General features: G+C 41.8%; 1 protein-coding gene across 4 annotated transcripts in view; it reads left to right on the plus strand.

The window, feature by feature from the left end:
* Positions 1-17,108, plus strand: part of ZRANB1 (zinc finger RANBP2-type containing 1) — a 62,962-nt gene that overhangs the window by 38,131 nt on the left and 7,723 nt on the right. For 2 of the 4 annotated variants that reach the window (XM_023241071.2, XM_003994501.6), the window contains exons 3-6: positions 6,263-6,450; positions 10,713-10,866; positions 13,240-13,311; positions 14,310-14,508. In XM_023241071.2, coding sequence (XP_023096839.1) covers positions 6,263-6,450; positions 10,713-10,866; positions 13,240-13,311; positions 14,310-14,508 — 613 coding nt within the window. Of the gene's footprint in view, positions 1-1,879; positions 2,002-4,885; positions 6,052-6,262; positions 6,451-10,712; positions 10,867-13,239; positions 13,312-14,309; positions 14,509-17,108 lie in introns of those variants that run through there. The other 2 variants (XM_045040805.1, XM_019813968.3) reach the window with 2 other exon arrangements.

Raw genomic sequence — 17,108 nt, forward strand, 5'->3', positions numbered from 1 at the left:
GTCCTGGGTTTTTTTGGTTTGGGCACTTGGGTCGGATCATTTTTTTCCTAAACGTAGGAGACGTCAAGTTGAGTTTTAGACGTGATGTAGTGAGGCTGTCTACTGGGTTGTTGGATATTTGGGCCTGAAATTTATGAGGCAAATCGACCACTCTGCTTATGTGGATACTTGTGTGGCCACGAATGTTAACTGAAGCTGTGGAACTTTCTCTTGAAGTGGCAAATTATAGGGACGTTCTTGTCTTATACTTCCACCTCGGGACCTTATCAAGATGGACTCAGTTACATTTTAGCACCTCTTTCAATTTGATGAATGTCTTAATTCTATCAGTGTTTTTGGCTAGAAGAAGAGTTACATGGCTGTATTATGAACAGTGTAATAATGCTACATGGCGTGAGTTTTTCCTTTTAGAAACTCTTTTACAACTTGAAAAACAGAGTGGGTTAGATTATTCAATAATCACTCCAGGCCTACCTAAAATAGTGTAATTCTAAAACTCCAGAATTGGTTTTATATTCAGCCAGGATAACTTGGCCTTGTTGCAGGTGAGATTTTTACTTGTAGCCAGAAAACTTTGGGGACTTGATTTTAGTGGTGGTTGTGGTTTTGACATACTATTTTATATAATTGGAACCCTAGGTTTTTTGTTGTTGTGCGTGTGTGTGTGCACGTGTGTTGTGTGTATTGGAGAGAGTGTGAGCTGGGGAGAGGGGCAGAGGGAGGAGAGAACGAGAAAAAATTAAGTAGGCTTCATGCCCATTCTGGAGCCTGACTCGTGGCTCCCATGATCCTGTGACCCTAGGATCGGGACCTGAGCTGAAATCAAGATGCTCACCTAACTGAGCCACCCAGGTGCCCCTAGAACCCTAGGTTTTGAAGAACCTTAATATCCCCTCATTTGTCTCTTTTGGGCAATATTTTTGGTGACCCTTTTTAATTTCAACTCCCATCCATCTTCTGTAATTTGTTGACCCTGGCCCTCATCTCTGATCCCCTCCCTCCCCAAAGAACTTGGTGCCTGTTCATTTAGATCCTTCCATTGGGCTTTCAGCAGTAATGCTTTCTGCATGGCGAGATCTTCTTTCGTCTGAAGGGATCTGTTGATCCACATAGTTTTTCATGACTTTGGGGATTTGTATATTTCCACAGCAGTTGGGTTGTTAGCAATCTGATCAGAGATGTAAAGACGTAAAAGCTCCAAAGTATAAATTATATTTGGTGCAGTTTGTCATGATTAATAATGGAACGTTTAAAGGCCTTAATTAGAGATTATTTTGACTTCTCTATGACTGAATCTTTTATTCTAAAGAAGATGTTTTCATAACAATGAGTTTATTGAATGAATTGAATAGGAGTTCATCTTGATATAGTATAGATTAAAGGATTTATTTCCAATTTGCGATTTTCATTTTTTGGAAAAGGTTATTGTTCTGTAGCACTATTCTAGGAATAGAAGTGGTAAATTTTCACTTGCTGCCATTGGTTATTATGTGAATAATGCCTTTAGGTGGTGGTCTGGGCTGCTTACACTATTTCTGGGATTGACCCTGAGCTTGTGCCCACTCGAAGATACACTTAAAAAGTACTGAGGTCATTTTATTCAAAAAACAGCTCATGTTTTGAGTACTGAGATTACTGCAAATATGAATATCTAAGCCAAGTTCATGACTGGACTATAGCCAGAGGGTTAGGAATATAAAGAAGAAGTATTATTGGGTGGTAGAGATTTCTTTTTATTATGCAAAACCGCCTAGTGAGCTAAACTCTGGGTGGAGGAAAGCTACCCAGACATTGTAGCCAGCCGCGTCTGCACCTTTCTACTGACCATGGTAAAGGACATTGTGAGCATTACCACTTAAAACTAACTTTTCTCTTTAAGGGCTCCTGAAATTGTGCCAGCTGACTCCAAGTCCACCCTGACCCCACAGCATAAACCCTGCTGTGATGTCACAGCTACCATAGAACTCCAGGGTAGTGTTGAGCTGGCCCATGTGGGCTCAGGTAAGTCCTGGCTTTTTTTTTACCATTTGGCATTCTTTTCAAAGTTAGTTACCATTATGATTTTATGTCATAAAAGAAAATAAGGCAAAACTTTGAAAACTGTGCCATATATGGGGGAAAAAAATAAGTCTGTTTTCTAAACATCTATGAGCCAGCTCCATATTCTAACCAACGGAGTTCCATAGTAGCTGTGAAGTCCCCAGTGAGTTACGACCCGTGGCTTCAAAGTATGTTAAATCCCACACCTGGCCCAGCTTGTAGAACAATATGAACTTTTATTTTTAAACTTCATATTTGTAACATGTAGTAACTTTCATTTATCTCTAGGCATTCATGTTTTTAAAAGGATATTAACCCTTTCCATTACCTGTAATTCTGCACCACTGCATATAGTTAGTTGGCTGTGTATTTCACTCAGTTTTGAATGTGTTGTGTTGGTAACCATAGGTTAGTTTTATAAAGTTCATCTTCTCAGAAGCCTTCAGCTGTCCGTTCAGTTTGCCTTCATAGCATGGAGGAAGAAGGGACAGAACATGTAATGATACATTTGTTAAGTTTAAAAAAAAAAAAACACGAGGAGAAAGATGTTTCAGTTGCTCTTGGCGGCTGTATGGGAGGTCAGTGACTAGGAAGGCATGTGCACATCACTTGTCTTCTGCTGGAACTTTCTCCTGGTCATTGTTACACCAAGTGAGATTTTACCACTTGGTTTATTTTGCTGTCTTTTCCTGCCTACCAGCTCTTCTCCCCTCTTCCTCCTTTTCTTTATCCCCTGATTTTAGAGGTGGTAAAAATGTTATGTGAAGAACTCAAAAGACTTTTTGTAAGTTGTTTTGCGTATAATCGGATACTTTTTTCCCCCTAAGTAGAAAACATTTGGTAGCTAAAACTTTACATGATCTGAGTATGGGCCAGATCCTTTTAAATATCCCGTTTACAGTGAAAACTTCACCATCTGTCAAGAAACTGTCTAAACTTCAATCGGTAGCTGTCCTTGAACAATGTGTCATAAAGATAGTCCCCAAATTTGGACAGTTCAGTGACAGTCTCATGAAATTTGTAGTAACGGTACTCATGTTTGTAGCTGAAAATTCACCGGTAACTGAAGCTGTGAGTTCTTTATTACGGTTAATGACAAGAATGGAATCCTTTGTTCCCCAAACATTAGATAATAAAATATTTTTCTTCAAAACATTACTTTGTGCCTATACTTAAATTTGTGTTTTTCGTGTTCTAGAAGATGTGGAGGATTTTGTGCTGTGAAGAATATAGAGAACAAAGTCTCTAATCTCTTCATTCCTGTTTCCTGCCCTCCTGGGTGTACTTCGTGCTGGGGGGCGCGCTGAGGAGCGGCAGCACCCGGTCTGCACTTCAGTGGGCGGTTGGGGGCTGGCGGAAGGAGTTGTTTTGGTATTTGGATTAGGGCAGATAGAAGTCTTGGTCTTGTGTGTATGTATGTATCCGCATGATTGAAATAGAGTTGCTATACCGTGCATTGCACTATTTGACATTCTGTTTATATTTAAAAAAACCAAAAACAACACTCTGAAGGCTGATCGGGAGATGCTGTAAATCATAATCCCAGAGCGCGCTGTACCTCCCCCCCCCTTTGATTATGCTAGTTTCTAATTACAGAAGTCCCTCAGAAACATTAGCGAGGAAATGAATTCTTAAGCAAGAATTTCTAAGGGGAGGTTCTTCTAGATGTCAGCTGCACGGTGAGTTAGCTAGAATAGCGGAGACCCTGCCTGCCTGCAGCCAGGAGAACCGAGTTGGTTGGCAGTCACCTTCATCGGCGGGGAACGGAACTGTGCGTGTGTGCACACGCGCCTGACCGGGCGCGTGTACGTGCTCCAGGCAGGGCTTCCTCTTTATCTTTTCACGTCTGTTGTTCTGTCTTTGTGGTCCTTGGGTTGCTTTTGGCAGAGCTTAGAACATTTCTTATGTCCTATAAAGAAACTTTATAAACTTATATCTTCTTAGGCTAAAGCTTAAAACCTGTAAAAGGTGGAGTGATTCTGCAGGCACCTGGAAACTAGGACTCGAGTGAAAAGTAGTCGCCTTCACAAGGAGGTAATATATACACAAAAGGAAATGGCCTAGGGCATATTTGGTTCTAAAAAGATGAATGACATTAAAGTATTGAAAAGGTTACAAGCTTTCTTTGATGATTCTCATCTGTTCACTAACACAAGTTAAGCAGAAATTTTAGTTTTTTGTGTACTTGATAACTGTAGTTTTGTTTTTTATTTCAAGTAGGATTTCTGTGTCTGTTCTTAAGGCTCGCCCTTTGGAGAAGATTCATGCCAGCCGTATCACGTTGTAACCCTGATGACTTCTGTAGGGCACTGTGCCTCCTGAGGGTGTTTTAAAGCCCCTTCTGTAGTGGAGGTGGGGGGTTACAGCTGCACTTAGGTGTTTCTGTTGAAGAAGGGATCGACCTACGTTGCTGAGAAAATAAAAGTTCCTGTAAGGAGGTGTTCTCATTTGATACCTTGGATTCTTCACCTGAAAAATGTGTGTGTTGGCAGCATGGTGTCCTTTTTCTGGAGAGTGGGTCTAGATTTGCAGAAAGGGTCTTTGACGGCAGAGTCTGAAAACTTTTGAAGCTGGCCTTTTATGGCCCACAGATGTGATGATAAAGGGCTGTTTGGAATATAGGAATCCTTTTTTACTGTCTGTGCTTCTCATACTGCCTAGCATAGTGCTTTGTGTGTCATGGGCATTCAGGGAACGTGGGAATTATCATTTTAAAGCTTTGATATTTTTATTTTTTTTTTTAAATTATTTTTTTAAATGTTTATTTTTGGGGGAGGGAGGGAGAGGGAGGGAGTGGGGGAGAGGGAGGGAGGGAGGGGAGACAGCACAGAGCCTGATGCAGGGCTCGAACTCACCGACCGTGGGATCATAACCTGAGCTGAAACCGAGAGTTGGCCGCTTAACCAACTGAGCCACCCAGGCGCCCCAAGATTTGCTCTTTTTAATAACTGGGAGAAATTGTTGCATTGTACCAGTCTGTTTTTCTCCAAGGAATAGTTCCTATTTCTCCAATTCAAGATGACAATAAAAAAAATGCTTTTAAAGAATATGCTATGAATATTTTTAGCTAGTTTTAGCATTGTACCCAACAAATTTTTCATGATGTAACTTAGGAAGCACTTAAAATTACTTGTTCCTACATGGCACAAAAACAGACACATAGACCAATGGAATAGAATAGAAACCCCAGAACTAGACCCACAAACGTATGGCCAACTCATCTTTGACAAAGCAGGAAAGAACATCCAATGGAAAAAAAATTACTTGTTCCTACAGTCTTGGGGTGTGTGTGTGTGTGTGTGTGTGTGTGCGTGTGTGCGCAACACTGTGGTAAATTGAAGCTTTACCTACACCTTTATTTTTTTGCCAAGGCTGTTTATTATTCATAGATGTGTACTGTACTGCTTACTAAATAGGATTACTATCTTAACATTAATTTGTGTTAAGATTAATTTGTGTTTCATGGGAACAGAAAGTTCTTTATGGATTTGGACAAAGTGATAGTTGTTTCATCTCTGTCCCCCAACTGATTTGTAATGTTTCCTTTTAGCATATTTTTGTTCTAACTCATCTGTTTCAAGTTTTACTGTATCGATACTTAATGACTGTAAGGAAGACTTGGCTATGAGAGGTTCTGAAATCAAAATGTTGCTCACTTTGGGATGAGTACTGGGTGTTGTCCGGAAACCAATTTGACAATAAATTTCATATTAAAAAAAAAAAAAAGATGGTTTTAATTAATTGCTCTGAGTTGTTTCGAAGCTAACAGCAGTACGGAAGGCTCTGCATCTGTTTCAGGTTAGAGAATTGCAGTGTGAAGGGCGGGAGAGCCCAGAGCCAACAGGAAGCACATCCCTGTCTCCTTGGCTTCTGCAGAGGCAGGAGCACAACCTGTTGTGTCTTCTGTAAAGTCTAGTTTCTCATACTAAGATACTGATCTTTGATCCAGTTAATACATTCTAATGATTCCTCAAAACCTCACCAGAGCCTGGAGCCAGCACTGATGTGAAGGTAAGTACCTAAGTAGGTAGTTCTGGTTCTGGAAAGAAATTAGACAGGAATTCACTAGTTTTCTTTACTATTCTTTTAGGACATTTAAATGTTGCCCCAGGGTCCAGGAATCCTAGAGAAATACTTAGAAGGGTTTAGAGTGAATGTAACAGGATATGCCTTTTGAAGGAAAATAGCGTTAAACTCTTTTCTGTCTTGATGTTTGTTCTAGGGGTTGTAGAAGGTGATCTAGCTGCTATAGAAGCATATAAGTCATCAGGAGGGGACATTGCGCGGCAGCTCACTGCGGACGAAGTGCGCTTGCTGAACCGCCCTTCTGCTTTTGATGTTGGCTATACCCTTGTACATCTGGCTATACGTTTTCAGAGGCAGGACATGCTAGCAATATTGCTTACAGAGGTGAGTATGGCCATTTTGGTTAAACATTGTTCTACATGAAGGAACCGTGTTCATTAGTTTTCATTTTTGATGTAATGGTTTTCTAAACTGTTCTTAAATGTTTTAGATTTTTCTACTCCCTTTATAAACTTGAGACTTCAGCAGCATATAATTCTTAAGGGTGTATGTTTTATTTTTATTTTTAAAAAATTTTTTAATGTTTATTTATTTTTGAGAGAGACAGGGTGCGAGTGGAGGAGGTGCAGAGAGAGAGAGAGAGGGAGACGCAGAACTCAGGGCAGGCTCCAGGCTCTGAGCTGTCAGCACAGAGCCTGACGTGGGGCTTGAACTCACAGACTAACAGACTGTGAGATCGTGACCTGAGCCGGAGTCGGCCGCCCAACCTGCCGAGCCACCCAGGCGCCCCAAGGGTGTATGTTTTAAAAACGGGACATTTTGCCACGATATCTGAATCCTCTCTTGGATTAAAAAAATGGTAGGATGTGTCTTTCATTCATTTCATTCACCTGATATTTATCAAGTACCTTCTGTGTGCCAGGCACTGTGTTAAACAGGGATGTAATTGGGAAGACACTGGCTCTTCCTTTACCGAGTCTCCAGAAAAGTAGAGAAAAATAAACGCTATACAGTCATTCTGTATAGAGTGTGTTGGCATAGATACGAATGCCAAGTGCTGTGGGAGTACCTGAGAAAGTCTTTCGGGGTATCTCGCCTTCTCATGGAGAGCAGGTAACACTGTAGTGGGGGTCTGAAGGAGGAGAAGTACTTAGCCTTGTAAGTGGGTGGAGGAGAGAAGGGAGTTGAGGAAACCGTTTATTTGGAGGCCCTGGTGGTGGTGTTTGTGGTGAGCTCAGGAATTTGCAGAGCTGCTCAGCATGGCCTTGGGAGTGACCAGATCGGTGTTTTGGCTGCTGTGGATTGGAGAGTGGAAGCCTCGTTAGAAGGGCACCGTGTGATGCTTTCGAGGGCTCTGCCCTTACGGGAGTGCAAAGAAGTGGGTCCATTTGAGAGAGCTGGTGCTGATGGAGTCAGGATCAAGGAGACAGACTGGATGTGAGGAGTAATGGAGAGGGAGGGATCAAGTTGCTTCTGAGCTTTTGGCCTTAGATAACGATACAGATGTCACAAATGATTGCAAATGAACGATTCAGGATGCGACCACATTGTGCAGGTAATTCTTTTAATTATAAGGCAAATGGAGAAAAAGTGGAGAGAGTCAGATCAGTTGTAGATTGTGATTTTTGTCAGTATAGGTCTTCTCTGGTACGCTTATACATATTTACATACTCAGATTTGTCTGTATGTATTTGGGAACCATTGTGTACAAAGCACTGAGGTGGGGGGGGGGAATCAAGGGCTATGAAGGTTACCTGGAAACACGGTTGAGATGGCTAGCCATTGTTTAGTGTGGTGAGGGTCAGGTGACACCAGAGGCACCTGATTGATAGAGGAGGGGGGAGGGCTTGAGAGATAGCCACGGTGTAAACAGGGGGCAGGCCTACTGCAGATAGGTTAGGGGAAGGGACAGTTTGAAAAGCAGCAATGTGATTAGAAGGACCAGTGTTCTGGAACAGGGGATGGGACAGTTAGAGGTACTTCCTGTGGTATCTGAGGTCTGGCTACATTTGCGTTGTATATTGGCAGAGTCAGTGTTTGGAGCAGTAGTTGCTGGTGGTGGCAGGAGACTGGATGGAGAGGGCAGCTGTGAACCAAGGCTCAAGTCTGTAGGGGGTTTCTGGGCTCCGAGCCCTCAGGCTAGTAGAGGGCTGAGAACGTTGCAGGGCTGTTGTAAGCCCTGGCCTCCTAAGAGCACTCTGGGGACTAACAGTGGGAAGGCACTAGAGCCCCAGGGTATTTGTTATTTACTGCCTAACAGAGCACCTCAACTTTGCTAAGCTTTAGTCCACAAACCGCTGTTTTCTCCCACAGTTCCGGAGGGTGAAGAGTCCACGAGCAGCCTGGCCGAATGATTTTGGCTCAGGTTCTCGTGAGGTTACAGTCAAATGTTCAGAGCTGCCGTTGTCAAAAGCCTTGATGGGGCTGGAGGATCTGGTTCCAGGCACACTCACATGGGTGTCGGTAGGAGGCTTCTAACCTTGTCACACGGGCCTCTCCATAGGACAGGGTTCACCCAGAACAAGTGATCTGAGAGACCAAGCGCGCGCCTGTGATCCAAATGGAAGCTTCAGTGTCCTTTAGATACAACCTAATTTAGGAAGTGACATACCATCTTTTTTGCCATATTTGGGACACAGAGACCAACCCTGGTGCACTGTGGGAGAGGTGGAAGGGGGGGGGGGGTGGATTTCCAGGGAAATAACCAAATTGTTGTGGAATTTAGTCTCAGTGGAATAGACACTCTGGAGGACGTCACCGAAAGGGCCAGTAGGGAGATTGGACTTAGGGAGGTGTCTGCAGAGAGAGGACAGAGCCAGATACTTTGGGGAATGAGAACAGGAGAACATTATATTTTGGGGATATGTATGTGAGGCAGGGGTTTTAACTGGATATTAGGCCATAGACTCTGTTGATAGTGTGGTGGAATCTGTGGGCTCCCTTTCAAAGTACTGTTTTTAAATGCATAAAATAAAAAAGATCACAAAGGAAACCAGTTATATTGAAATAGTAGTTTTTCAGAATATTAGCTTTGTGACATAGAAGGGAATGCATTTTAAATCTAGGCCAGCGGTTAGTGAAAATGAAGGTTTATTAAATTTAATGAACATTTAGGTTCACAGATCCTTCCCAACAAGTTCACGCACTCGAAGTTAAGAATTACTAGCCTCAGGAGATAGGGTTGAAGAGGCTAGGAGACCAAGGGGTAGGCGACAGGGTCCGGGGCTGGAGGACGGCAATGGGAGGAGGATGCGTGACCCCCCCCCCCCCCCCCCCCCCCGCTGTAGGGTTCCCCTTCCAGGAACGCGGGGTGGTCGCAGTTTTCACATCACAGATCAGCTTGTTTTTGAAGAAACCGTCCCAGGGTTTGGAACAGGGCAGAGGACTAGCAGATTAGAATCAGCTGGTTTTGAATTTATTTTGGGATCCATTTAAACTGTTACTTGAGAAATCGTTATATTCTGAAAATATTTGATACTTCATTTTCCATAATTGGAGTGTCACATAATGTTTGGATTTATGGAGTTAAGAGGTAGTAAGAATTTCATTGTTACTGGTAATCCTGGCCAGTAAAATTTAGAAGCACTGAATTTTCATGTAGGATTTTTCAGAATACGATGTCTGATGCTTGTGTTGGGTATGCAGGGTTTTCGAGACCCTGTTCACTTACCTTAATAAAAATTACAATTCATCGTCCCCACATATGTAGATGACATTATTGGCCAAACTGTGAGTGGCTTATTGGCAGATCTGCTCCAGACCCCACTTGTGACTGGAAACGTTCGTTTGGGCAGGTTGTCCAGGTCAGAGGTCAGTGGTTGTGGTCTGGTGACTGGCTCACACAGGATTCGCACCAGACTCCCTTCCTCTGTAGAAGACACTCACCTTTGATTTCAAAACTCTGTATGCCGAGTTTCTGAGCTCCACAAAGGCATGCGGCTTAAATGTAAAATATCTCTGCTGCTTTTGTGGCTATCCATCATTAAAAAGAAAAGGAAGGTTCTAGCCATCTCCTTGTTTGGAAGTTCTCTGTCGGGGTGCTCACTACCTACATCAGTGCTCACATTTCATTCCTTTCGGGCTAGACTTCGAATGTTTGCTGTCTCTTCCACACTTAGAGAAGCCAGCTGCTCTTTTACATATTCAGAATTATAACAGATGGGGAAGGATTTGAGGTCAGTGGGAACTAACCCTTCAAAAATGTCATGCTTTCCTTATTCCACGTCAGGGTACTTGAAATATTCTTACTTAACCCAGCGGGAGAAGAGTGTTTGCACTTTCCTCTTTCTCCATGAGCTGGAATTTCCCGTTTTTTAAGAATGCTTTTATTGGGGGCATGATGCTTAGTTTTACTTAGGTGGTTTTCTGTCCTCCCTCCCTCTCCCTAGGATGAACCTTTGTGAACAACACCATTTTACATAAATTTTATTTCCTTGGGAGAAATTCCTAAGAAGTAAGTTTCCTCCTGGAAAGTTGTACTGAACCGTACTTCCACTGGTGAGGAAATAGTGCCTAATCTATTTTAAAATGAACAAAACAACACCCTGAGTTACGGGGAAGGTTTGGTCATTTCTTTTAAATACTGTTGTTTTCTGCTTACATTAATGTTAAATGAGATGCAGAGGAAAGTTTCTTTTGTATTTAAGGTGTCTCAACAAGCAGCCAAGTGTATTCCTGCCATGGTGTGTCCCGAACTGACAGAGCAGATCCGGCGAGAGATCGCTGCCTCTCTTCATCAGAGAAAGGGGGATTTTGCTTGCTATTTTCTCACTGACCTTGTAACATTTACGTTGCCAGCAGGTAACTCCAAATTTCAGTGTGAAAAGAAATGTTCACTCCCTTATAATTGTTTTTGTTGTGTGTGAGTGGAGTGGTTTCTGTTAAAGCAGGTAACTTAGCTACTATGTGTGCATTTTAAATTGCTTGACTACTGCGTGTATCCTGGAAGCGACCAGTCGGGGGCTCCTTGTAAAACTTCAGCTTTGGGTCTGGTAGGAGGATAGCGGCTGATAACCACTGATTTCGGTGTGGGCCTTAGAGGTTTCAAAAAATCCATTTTAGCCGTTTATTTTTCTCTCCAGTTTTACTTTAGGATATTATCAGCGTACTTGTTTTTTCTTATTCATGCCTATTTTAAAATTACATAGGCATTGGTTATTGGTATCAGGAGATAGGATTAGAACATGGGCTTTTGATGGGTGGAGTCAGATTTTTTGAATCGAAGATACTGGCCTTCTTCTGGAAGTGTCATTACTGTGTTCTTCACTCATTCTGTTAATTTCTACCGTGTTTGGGACGCAGCTCTTCATTTTTCCATTCAGTGACAGTTGGAAGTGTCTTCCGGGATCCTTTTGGTCATTTGGCGTTGAATAAATGCACCAAACACCAAAAGTTTCTAAAATAAAGCTTCCATCTTGATTCTATGTGTCTTGAGCTTTTATATAGACATAAACACGGGCGGGTACAAATGGTAGGAGATCATCACTAAGACTTTTAAAATCAGATTTCGCTTGAAGTGCACTCTGTGTATTTAAGCTTACTCTGGTGATGTTTAGATTTTTACTCTGACTTGAAAATAGCTTAAAAAAAATTTTTTTTTTTTAAGAATTTTTAAGGGGAATGCTTTTTACTGTAGACTGCTCCATTAGCAAACTGAACAAACCGTAGAGAATTTGAGGAGGATGACAGAACCAGAGATCCGTGTGCCAAAAATTAATGGTTCGTTAGCTTTTATGAGAAGATTCTGAAGTCTGAAAACAGTAGGCCTCGGCAGAGGTTGAGAGTGTGGGGAGACCAGGGCAGATAAACATTTGTATGTGGTGGTTACTATTATCATCAACTTGAATATCAGATAGCCCTGCTCTTTTGTTTCCTTTTATTTCAGTTTTAATGAGAGAGAGTTGTCATTTACTTGTCAAATATTTAACGTGTCTGTTGTGATTTCATCCTTGCACAAATTGTGAAAGGATTCCCCCCATCTAGTTAATTAACACACCCACCATCCCATGTTTATGTATCTTTTTTCCATGAGAACATGTAACTTCTCCTAGCAAATTTCAGTTATACAACACAGTGTTAAATAGTTACCATGGTGTTTCCTTAGGTCTTCAACATTATTCATTTTATAGCTTGGAAGTTTTTGTACCCTTTTACCAATTTTTATCTTCCTCCCTTGCCCAAGCTGTTAGTAACCTCTTTTCTACCCTGTTTCTATGAGTTTGACTTTTTTTTTTTTTGTCGTCTTGTCTTTCTCTGGCTAATTCCACTTCACCTAATGCCCTCAAGGTCCATCCATGTTGTTGCAAATGGTAGGATTTCTTTTTTTCACCTGGCTGAATAATAACATGTCATTTTACACACTCATAACATGTCATTTTACACACACACACACACACACACACACACACACACACATTCACACCCCACATCACTATTCATTCATCCATCGATGGACACTTAGGTTGTTTCTGTATCTTGGCTGTTGTGAGTAATGCTGCAACAAACATGGGGGTTCAGTACCTTTTCGATATCCTGTTTTCATTTACTTGGATACACACACACATATACACACACACACACACACACTGAAGTGGGATTGCTGGATCAGATGATACTTCTGACTTTTTGAGGACCCTGTTTTAAGTGGTGGCTACACCAGTTTACAGTCCCACTGACTGTGCACAAGGGTCCCTTTTTACACTTCTTTACCAGTATTGTCTTTTTGACAACAGTTATATGCAATTATTGGTCCAGATATACTTTATATTATTTTTAGGTAGACAGCAGTTTTGATAATGAAGTACAGAAAGAAAATATTTTACTTTACATGTATGCACACACATTACACATGCATGTTTTTTAAAATCTATATTTTTTAATGTTTATTTTTGAGAGAGAGAGAGTGAGCAGGGGAGGGGCAGAGAGAGGGAGACACAGAATCCGAAGGAGGCTCCAGGCTCGGGCCCATGAGCTGTGAGACCATGACCTGAGCTGAAGTCGGACACTCAACCGACTAAGCCACCCAGGGGCCCCTATGCATGGTTTTTAAAAGAAGCTATCCGACCGCCTTCACTGACAAGGGAGTTATTTTAGAGGAAGTTTCTGTTCGATGCTGGTATCAAATTAAGTTACGAAATGTAAGAAAATCTTTTAAGTCTGTTTTTTGATTTGTAGATATTGAAGACTTGCCTCCAACAGTCCAAGAAAAATTATTTGATGAGGTGCTCGATAGAGATGTTCAGAAAGGTAAGTGTGGGATTAATGAGTGTGATTTAGTTTAATTTCCCTAAGCTCTTTGTTTTCTAAAGTTTGGAGCACTTCAGTTGCATGGTTGACTTGCTTTATTTTTACTTTAACTGAAAATGTAAAGTCCCTCAGTGTCACATTGTGACGTCAAAAATGTTCATTCATTCTGTCGGGGTGCCTGAGTGGCTCAGTTGGTTGGGTGTCCGACTCTTGATTTTGGCTCAGGTCATGATCTCATGGTTTGTGGGTTCAGTCCCCTCATTGGGCTTTGCGCTGACCGTGCAGATGGAGCTGCTTGCAACCTCCCCCCCCCCCCCCCCGCATCCCCCACCGGGCCAGTCCGCTGCTCGTGGTCTTTCTCTATCAAAATAGATAAACATTTAAAAAAAAAAGTTCATTCTGTCAATTTTATCTCGGTAAAACTGGAAAAAAAATTATGAATGCTTATTCATGGCTCTTAACTGTGATACAGGGAATAAAGGTATAAAAATGTTTCACCATGGTTTTCTACTTCCTGTTCTAGAATGAGTATATTTCCATATTAAACATTCTTAGAAAATAAATTGTAAAGAACTGAAAAGTTGAGAAAAATATTGTAGAGCCACAAGATGTTTCCACTACTCAGAAGGTTTATATTTCAATTGATCAAAATTATTTACCTGTTTAATAGTAAATTACACATAAACTTATTAATATATCTACAGAGTGGGTTCTTTCCTCCAGTGAATAGTCCTGAATTGCATAGGCATGAAAACAAACATGTTATTTTGGGGCACTTGGGTGGCTCAGTCGTTCAGTCTTTGATTTGCGGTTTGTGGGTTTGAGCCCCAAATTGGGCTCTGTGCTGACAGCTCAGAGCCTGGAGCCTGCTTCAGATTCTGTGTTTCCTTCTCTGTCTGTACTTCCCCTGCCCACACTCTGCCCACCCCCCCCCCAAATAAACATTAAAAAACAAAAAAACAAAAAGAATGGACTTGATATTTAAATTCCTTATACAGAGTTAGAAGAAGAATCTCCGATTATAAACTGGTCTTTGGAGTTGGCTACCCGTTTGGACAGTCGACTGTATGCGCTTTGGAACCGGACCGCAGGAGACTGCTTACTTGATTCAGTGCTACAAGCTACCTGGGGCATTTATGACAAGGACTCGGTGCTTCGGAAAGCCCTGCATGACAGCCTGCATGACTGTTCACATTGGTGAGCTGGCACCCTTCCCTGTTTAAAACCAGGCATGCTCCTGCTGAGTCATTTCCTTACAGTGTTGGGATAGTTTTCTCCTGTTATATTTCCTGTGGAAGCTAGGCAGGAAAAATTTGACTTTGTACATTGAGACATTTGGAACATTTTGATGGCTTTTATACCTTTTTGCTGAGCTTTAGCATAGAAACATTTAACATTGCAGTAGTAGCCTTAAATAGTGATAAGGTCTTTGCCCACATTTTTAAGTATTATGATTTCATAGTTGTGTTTAATATTGAAAAGATTATGTTGGTATTGTATTGTGAGGTTTTTTTCCTTAGGGACATAGCCTTTAGACCACATATTATTTTGCACATTTTGAAATCCATAGAAAAGTTTAAAAAATCAGTGCAACAGACCCCACTGTTCCTTCATTGGATTGCCCAATGGCTAATGGTTAGCCACGTGTGCTTCGTCTCTGCATGTGTAAGCACTTCCCTTTGCTCATGAGTTTAAGTCATCACGATGCTTTGTACCGGTCGGTATTTCAGCATGTATCTTTGAAGAACAAGGATATTCTCTTACCCAACCATATCCTCATTACCACATCTAAGGAAATCAGTAGTGTGGGGCAGCTGGGGGGCTCAGTCAGTTAGGCATCCAGCTCTTAATTTCATCTCAGGTCATGAGCTCACGGTTCTTTAGATTGAACCCTGAGGCGGGCGGCGTGGAGCCTGCTCGGGATTCTCTCTCTCCTTTCTGCCCTTCCCCTTCTCACGCGTGCACACGTGCGCGCTCTCTCTCAAATAAACTTGAAAAAAAAAAAAATCAACCATGACCCTGTAATTCAATGTACGGTGCATAACCCATCTTCCAATTATCTCAAAAATGCCCTTTATGTATACAGATTTTCCTTGCTATCCAAAAGTAGCATTTCTGTGAAACCTTTTGTCAGCTTTTGCAATGGCGCAAAGCAAAGATCCAGCGACCATTTTGTAGCCGTGGAGATCCGCTTCAGATTTCGTTTTGGCAAAAACAGGTGCTGATGTAGGTCTTTCATAAAAGTGAAGTGGCGTAAAGTGAACTTTCAGATAGCGGGGGATCCTGTATATGTTTTTGTTTTACCCTGTCATCCAGTCAAGTGTATAACTAGTCTTGAACTGTAAATTCACCCACTGGGGTATTAATCAGTGGAAATGACGACGGTGCTTGTGACTCATAGTTTGGCTTTATACTGACTTGACTTACGATATCTTCTTGGTTCTGTATATACATCGTCTCCATGAGAAAACTGAGGCCAAAAGAAACTTAAATTAATGAAAAGGTGCTTTTTTTCTCTTACACCTACTTGAATGCTGACAGAGTAATGATAATGACCTTACTCCAAATAACTTTATTACCCTAGTATCTCTATATAATTTTTGAGCACTTACTAGTTGTGAATTTTGTTGTCAGTATTTAGGGATTACGTGAAGTCCATTAGAATGTAAACTCTGAGAACAGAGGTTTTGTTGTGTTTCATTGTGGAAGACGTAGTGCCTCCCATAGCGTGACACATAGTAAGTGTGCAGTAAACGGTACCGAACGGAAGCACTCTCGAGAATTCGAAAATGAGAGCAGCTGAATAATTTCCTTGAGAGCGAAATTATCGATCAAAACATAATGCAATAGAGGAGAACTCTGAAGTCACCTGAAAAAAAAAAAAAAAAACTAAGCTCCCTGGCTGGCAAACCTGGAACCTTCCCGATTCAGCGTATAATACGTACAGGCATACCTCAGAGATACGTGGGTTCAGTTCCAGACCACTGCAGTAAAGTGACTGTCTTAATAAAGTGAGCCAAAGGAGTATTTTGGTTTCCTCAGTGCATATAGAAGCTCATGTTTACAGTATCCTATAGTCCGTAGTCAGTGCTATAGCAGTAGGTCTGAAAAAAAAAAAAAAAAAAAAAAAAAGAAAAAAAAGAAGCCCTGAGCATCAGTGGAGCTTTGAGTGAGTCATAGTCTTTTTGCCGGTGAAGGCTCTTGCCTTGATGTTGATGGTTACCAGCTGATTGGAGTGCTGGTTGCTGAAGGCCGGGGTGGCCGTGGCAGTTTCTTAAAATAAGACGCCAGTGAAGTTATCGATTGACCTTTCCTTTCATGAATGGTTTCTCTGTAGCGTGCGATGTGATTTGATGGCATTTTTCTTAGAACTTCTTTCAAAATCAGAGTCCGTCCTCTCAGAGCCTGCCACTGCTGCATCAACTACGGTTGTCATGTTCTAAATCACTCTGTTGTCATTTCAACAGTCTTCACGGCAGCTTCACCAGGATTAGATTCCATTGCAAAAAACCCTTTCATCGCTCATCCATGAGAAGCAAGTCCTCGTCCGTTCCAATTCTGTCACAAGATGGCAGCAGCCTAGTCCCGTCTTCGGGCCCCCCTTCTAGTTAGTTCTCTGCTGTTTCCACCACATGTACAGTTAACTTCCTCCACGCAAGTCTTGAGCCCCCCAGAGTCCTCCGTGAGGGTTGGAATCAACTCCTTCTAAACTCCTGTTGCTATTTTGACCTCTTTACATGAATCAGGAATGTTCTTAATTGCATCCAGAATGGTGAATCCTTTCCAGACGCGTTTCA

This window comes from Felis catus, chromosome D2, assembly GCF_018350175.1.
Source record: "Felis catus isolate Fca126 chromosome D2, F.catus_Fca126_mat1.0, whole genome shotgun sequence".
NCBI lineage: Eukaryota > Metazoa > Chordata > Mammalia > Carnivora > Felidae > Felis > Felis catus.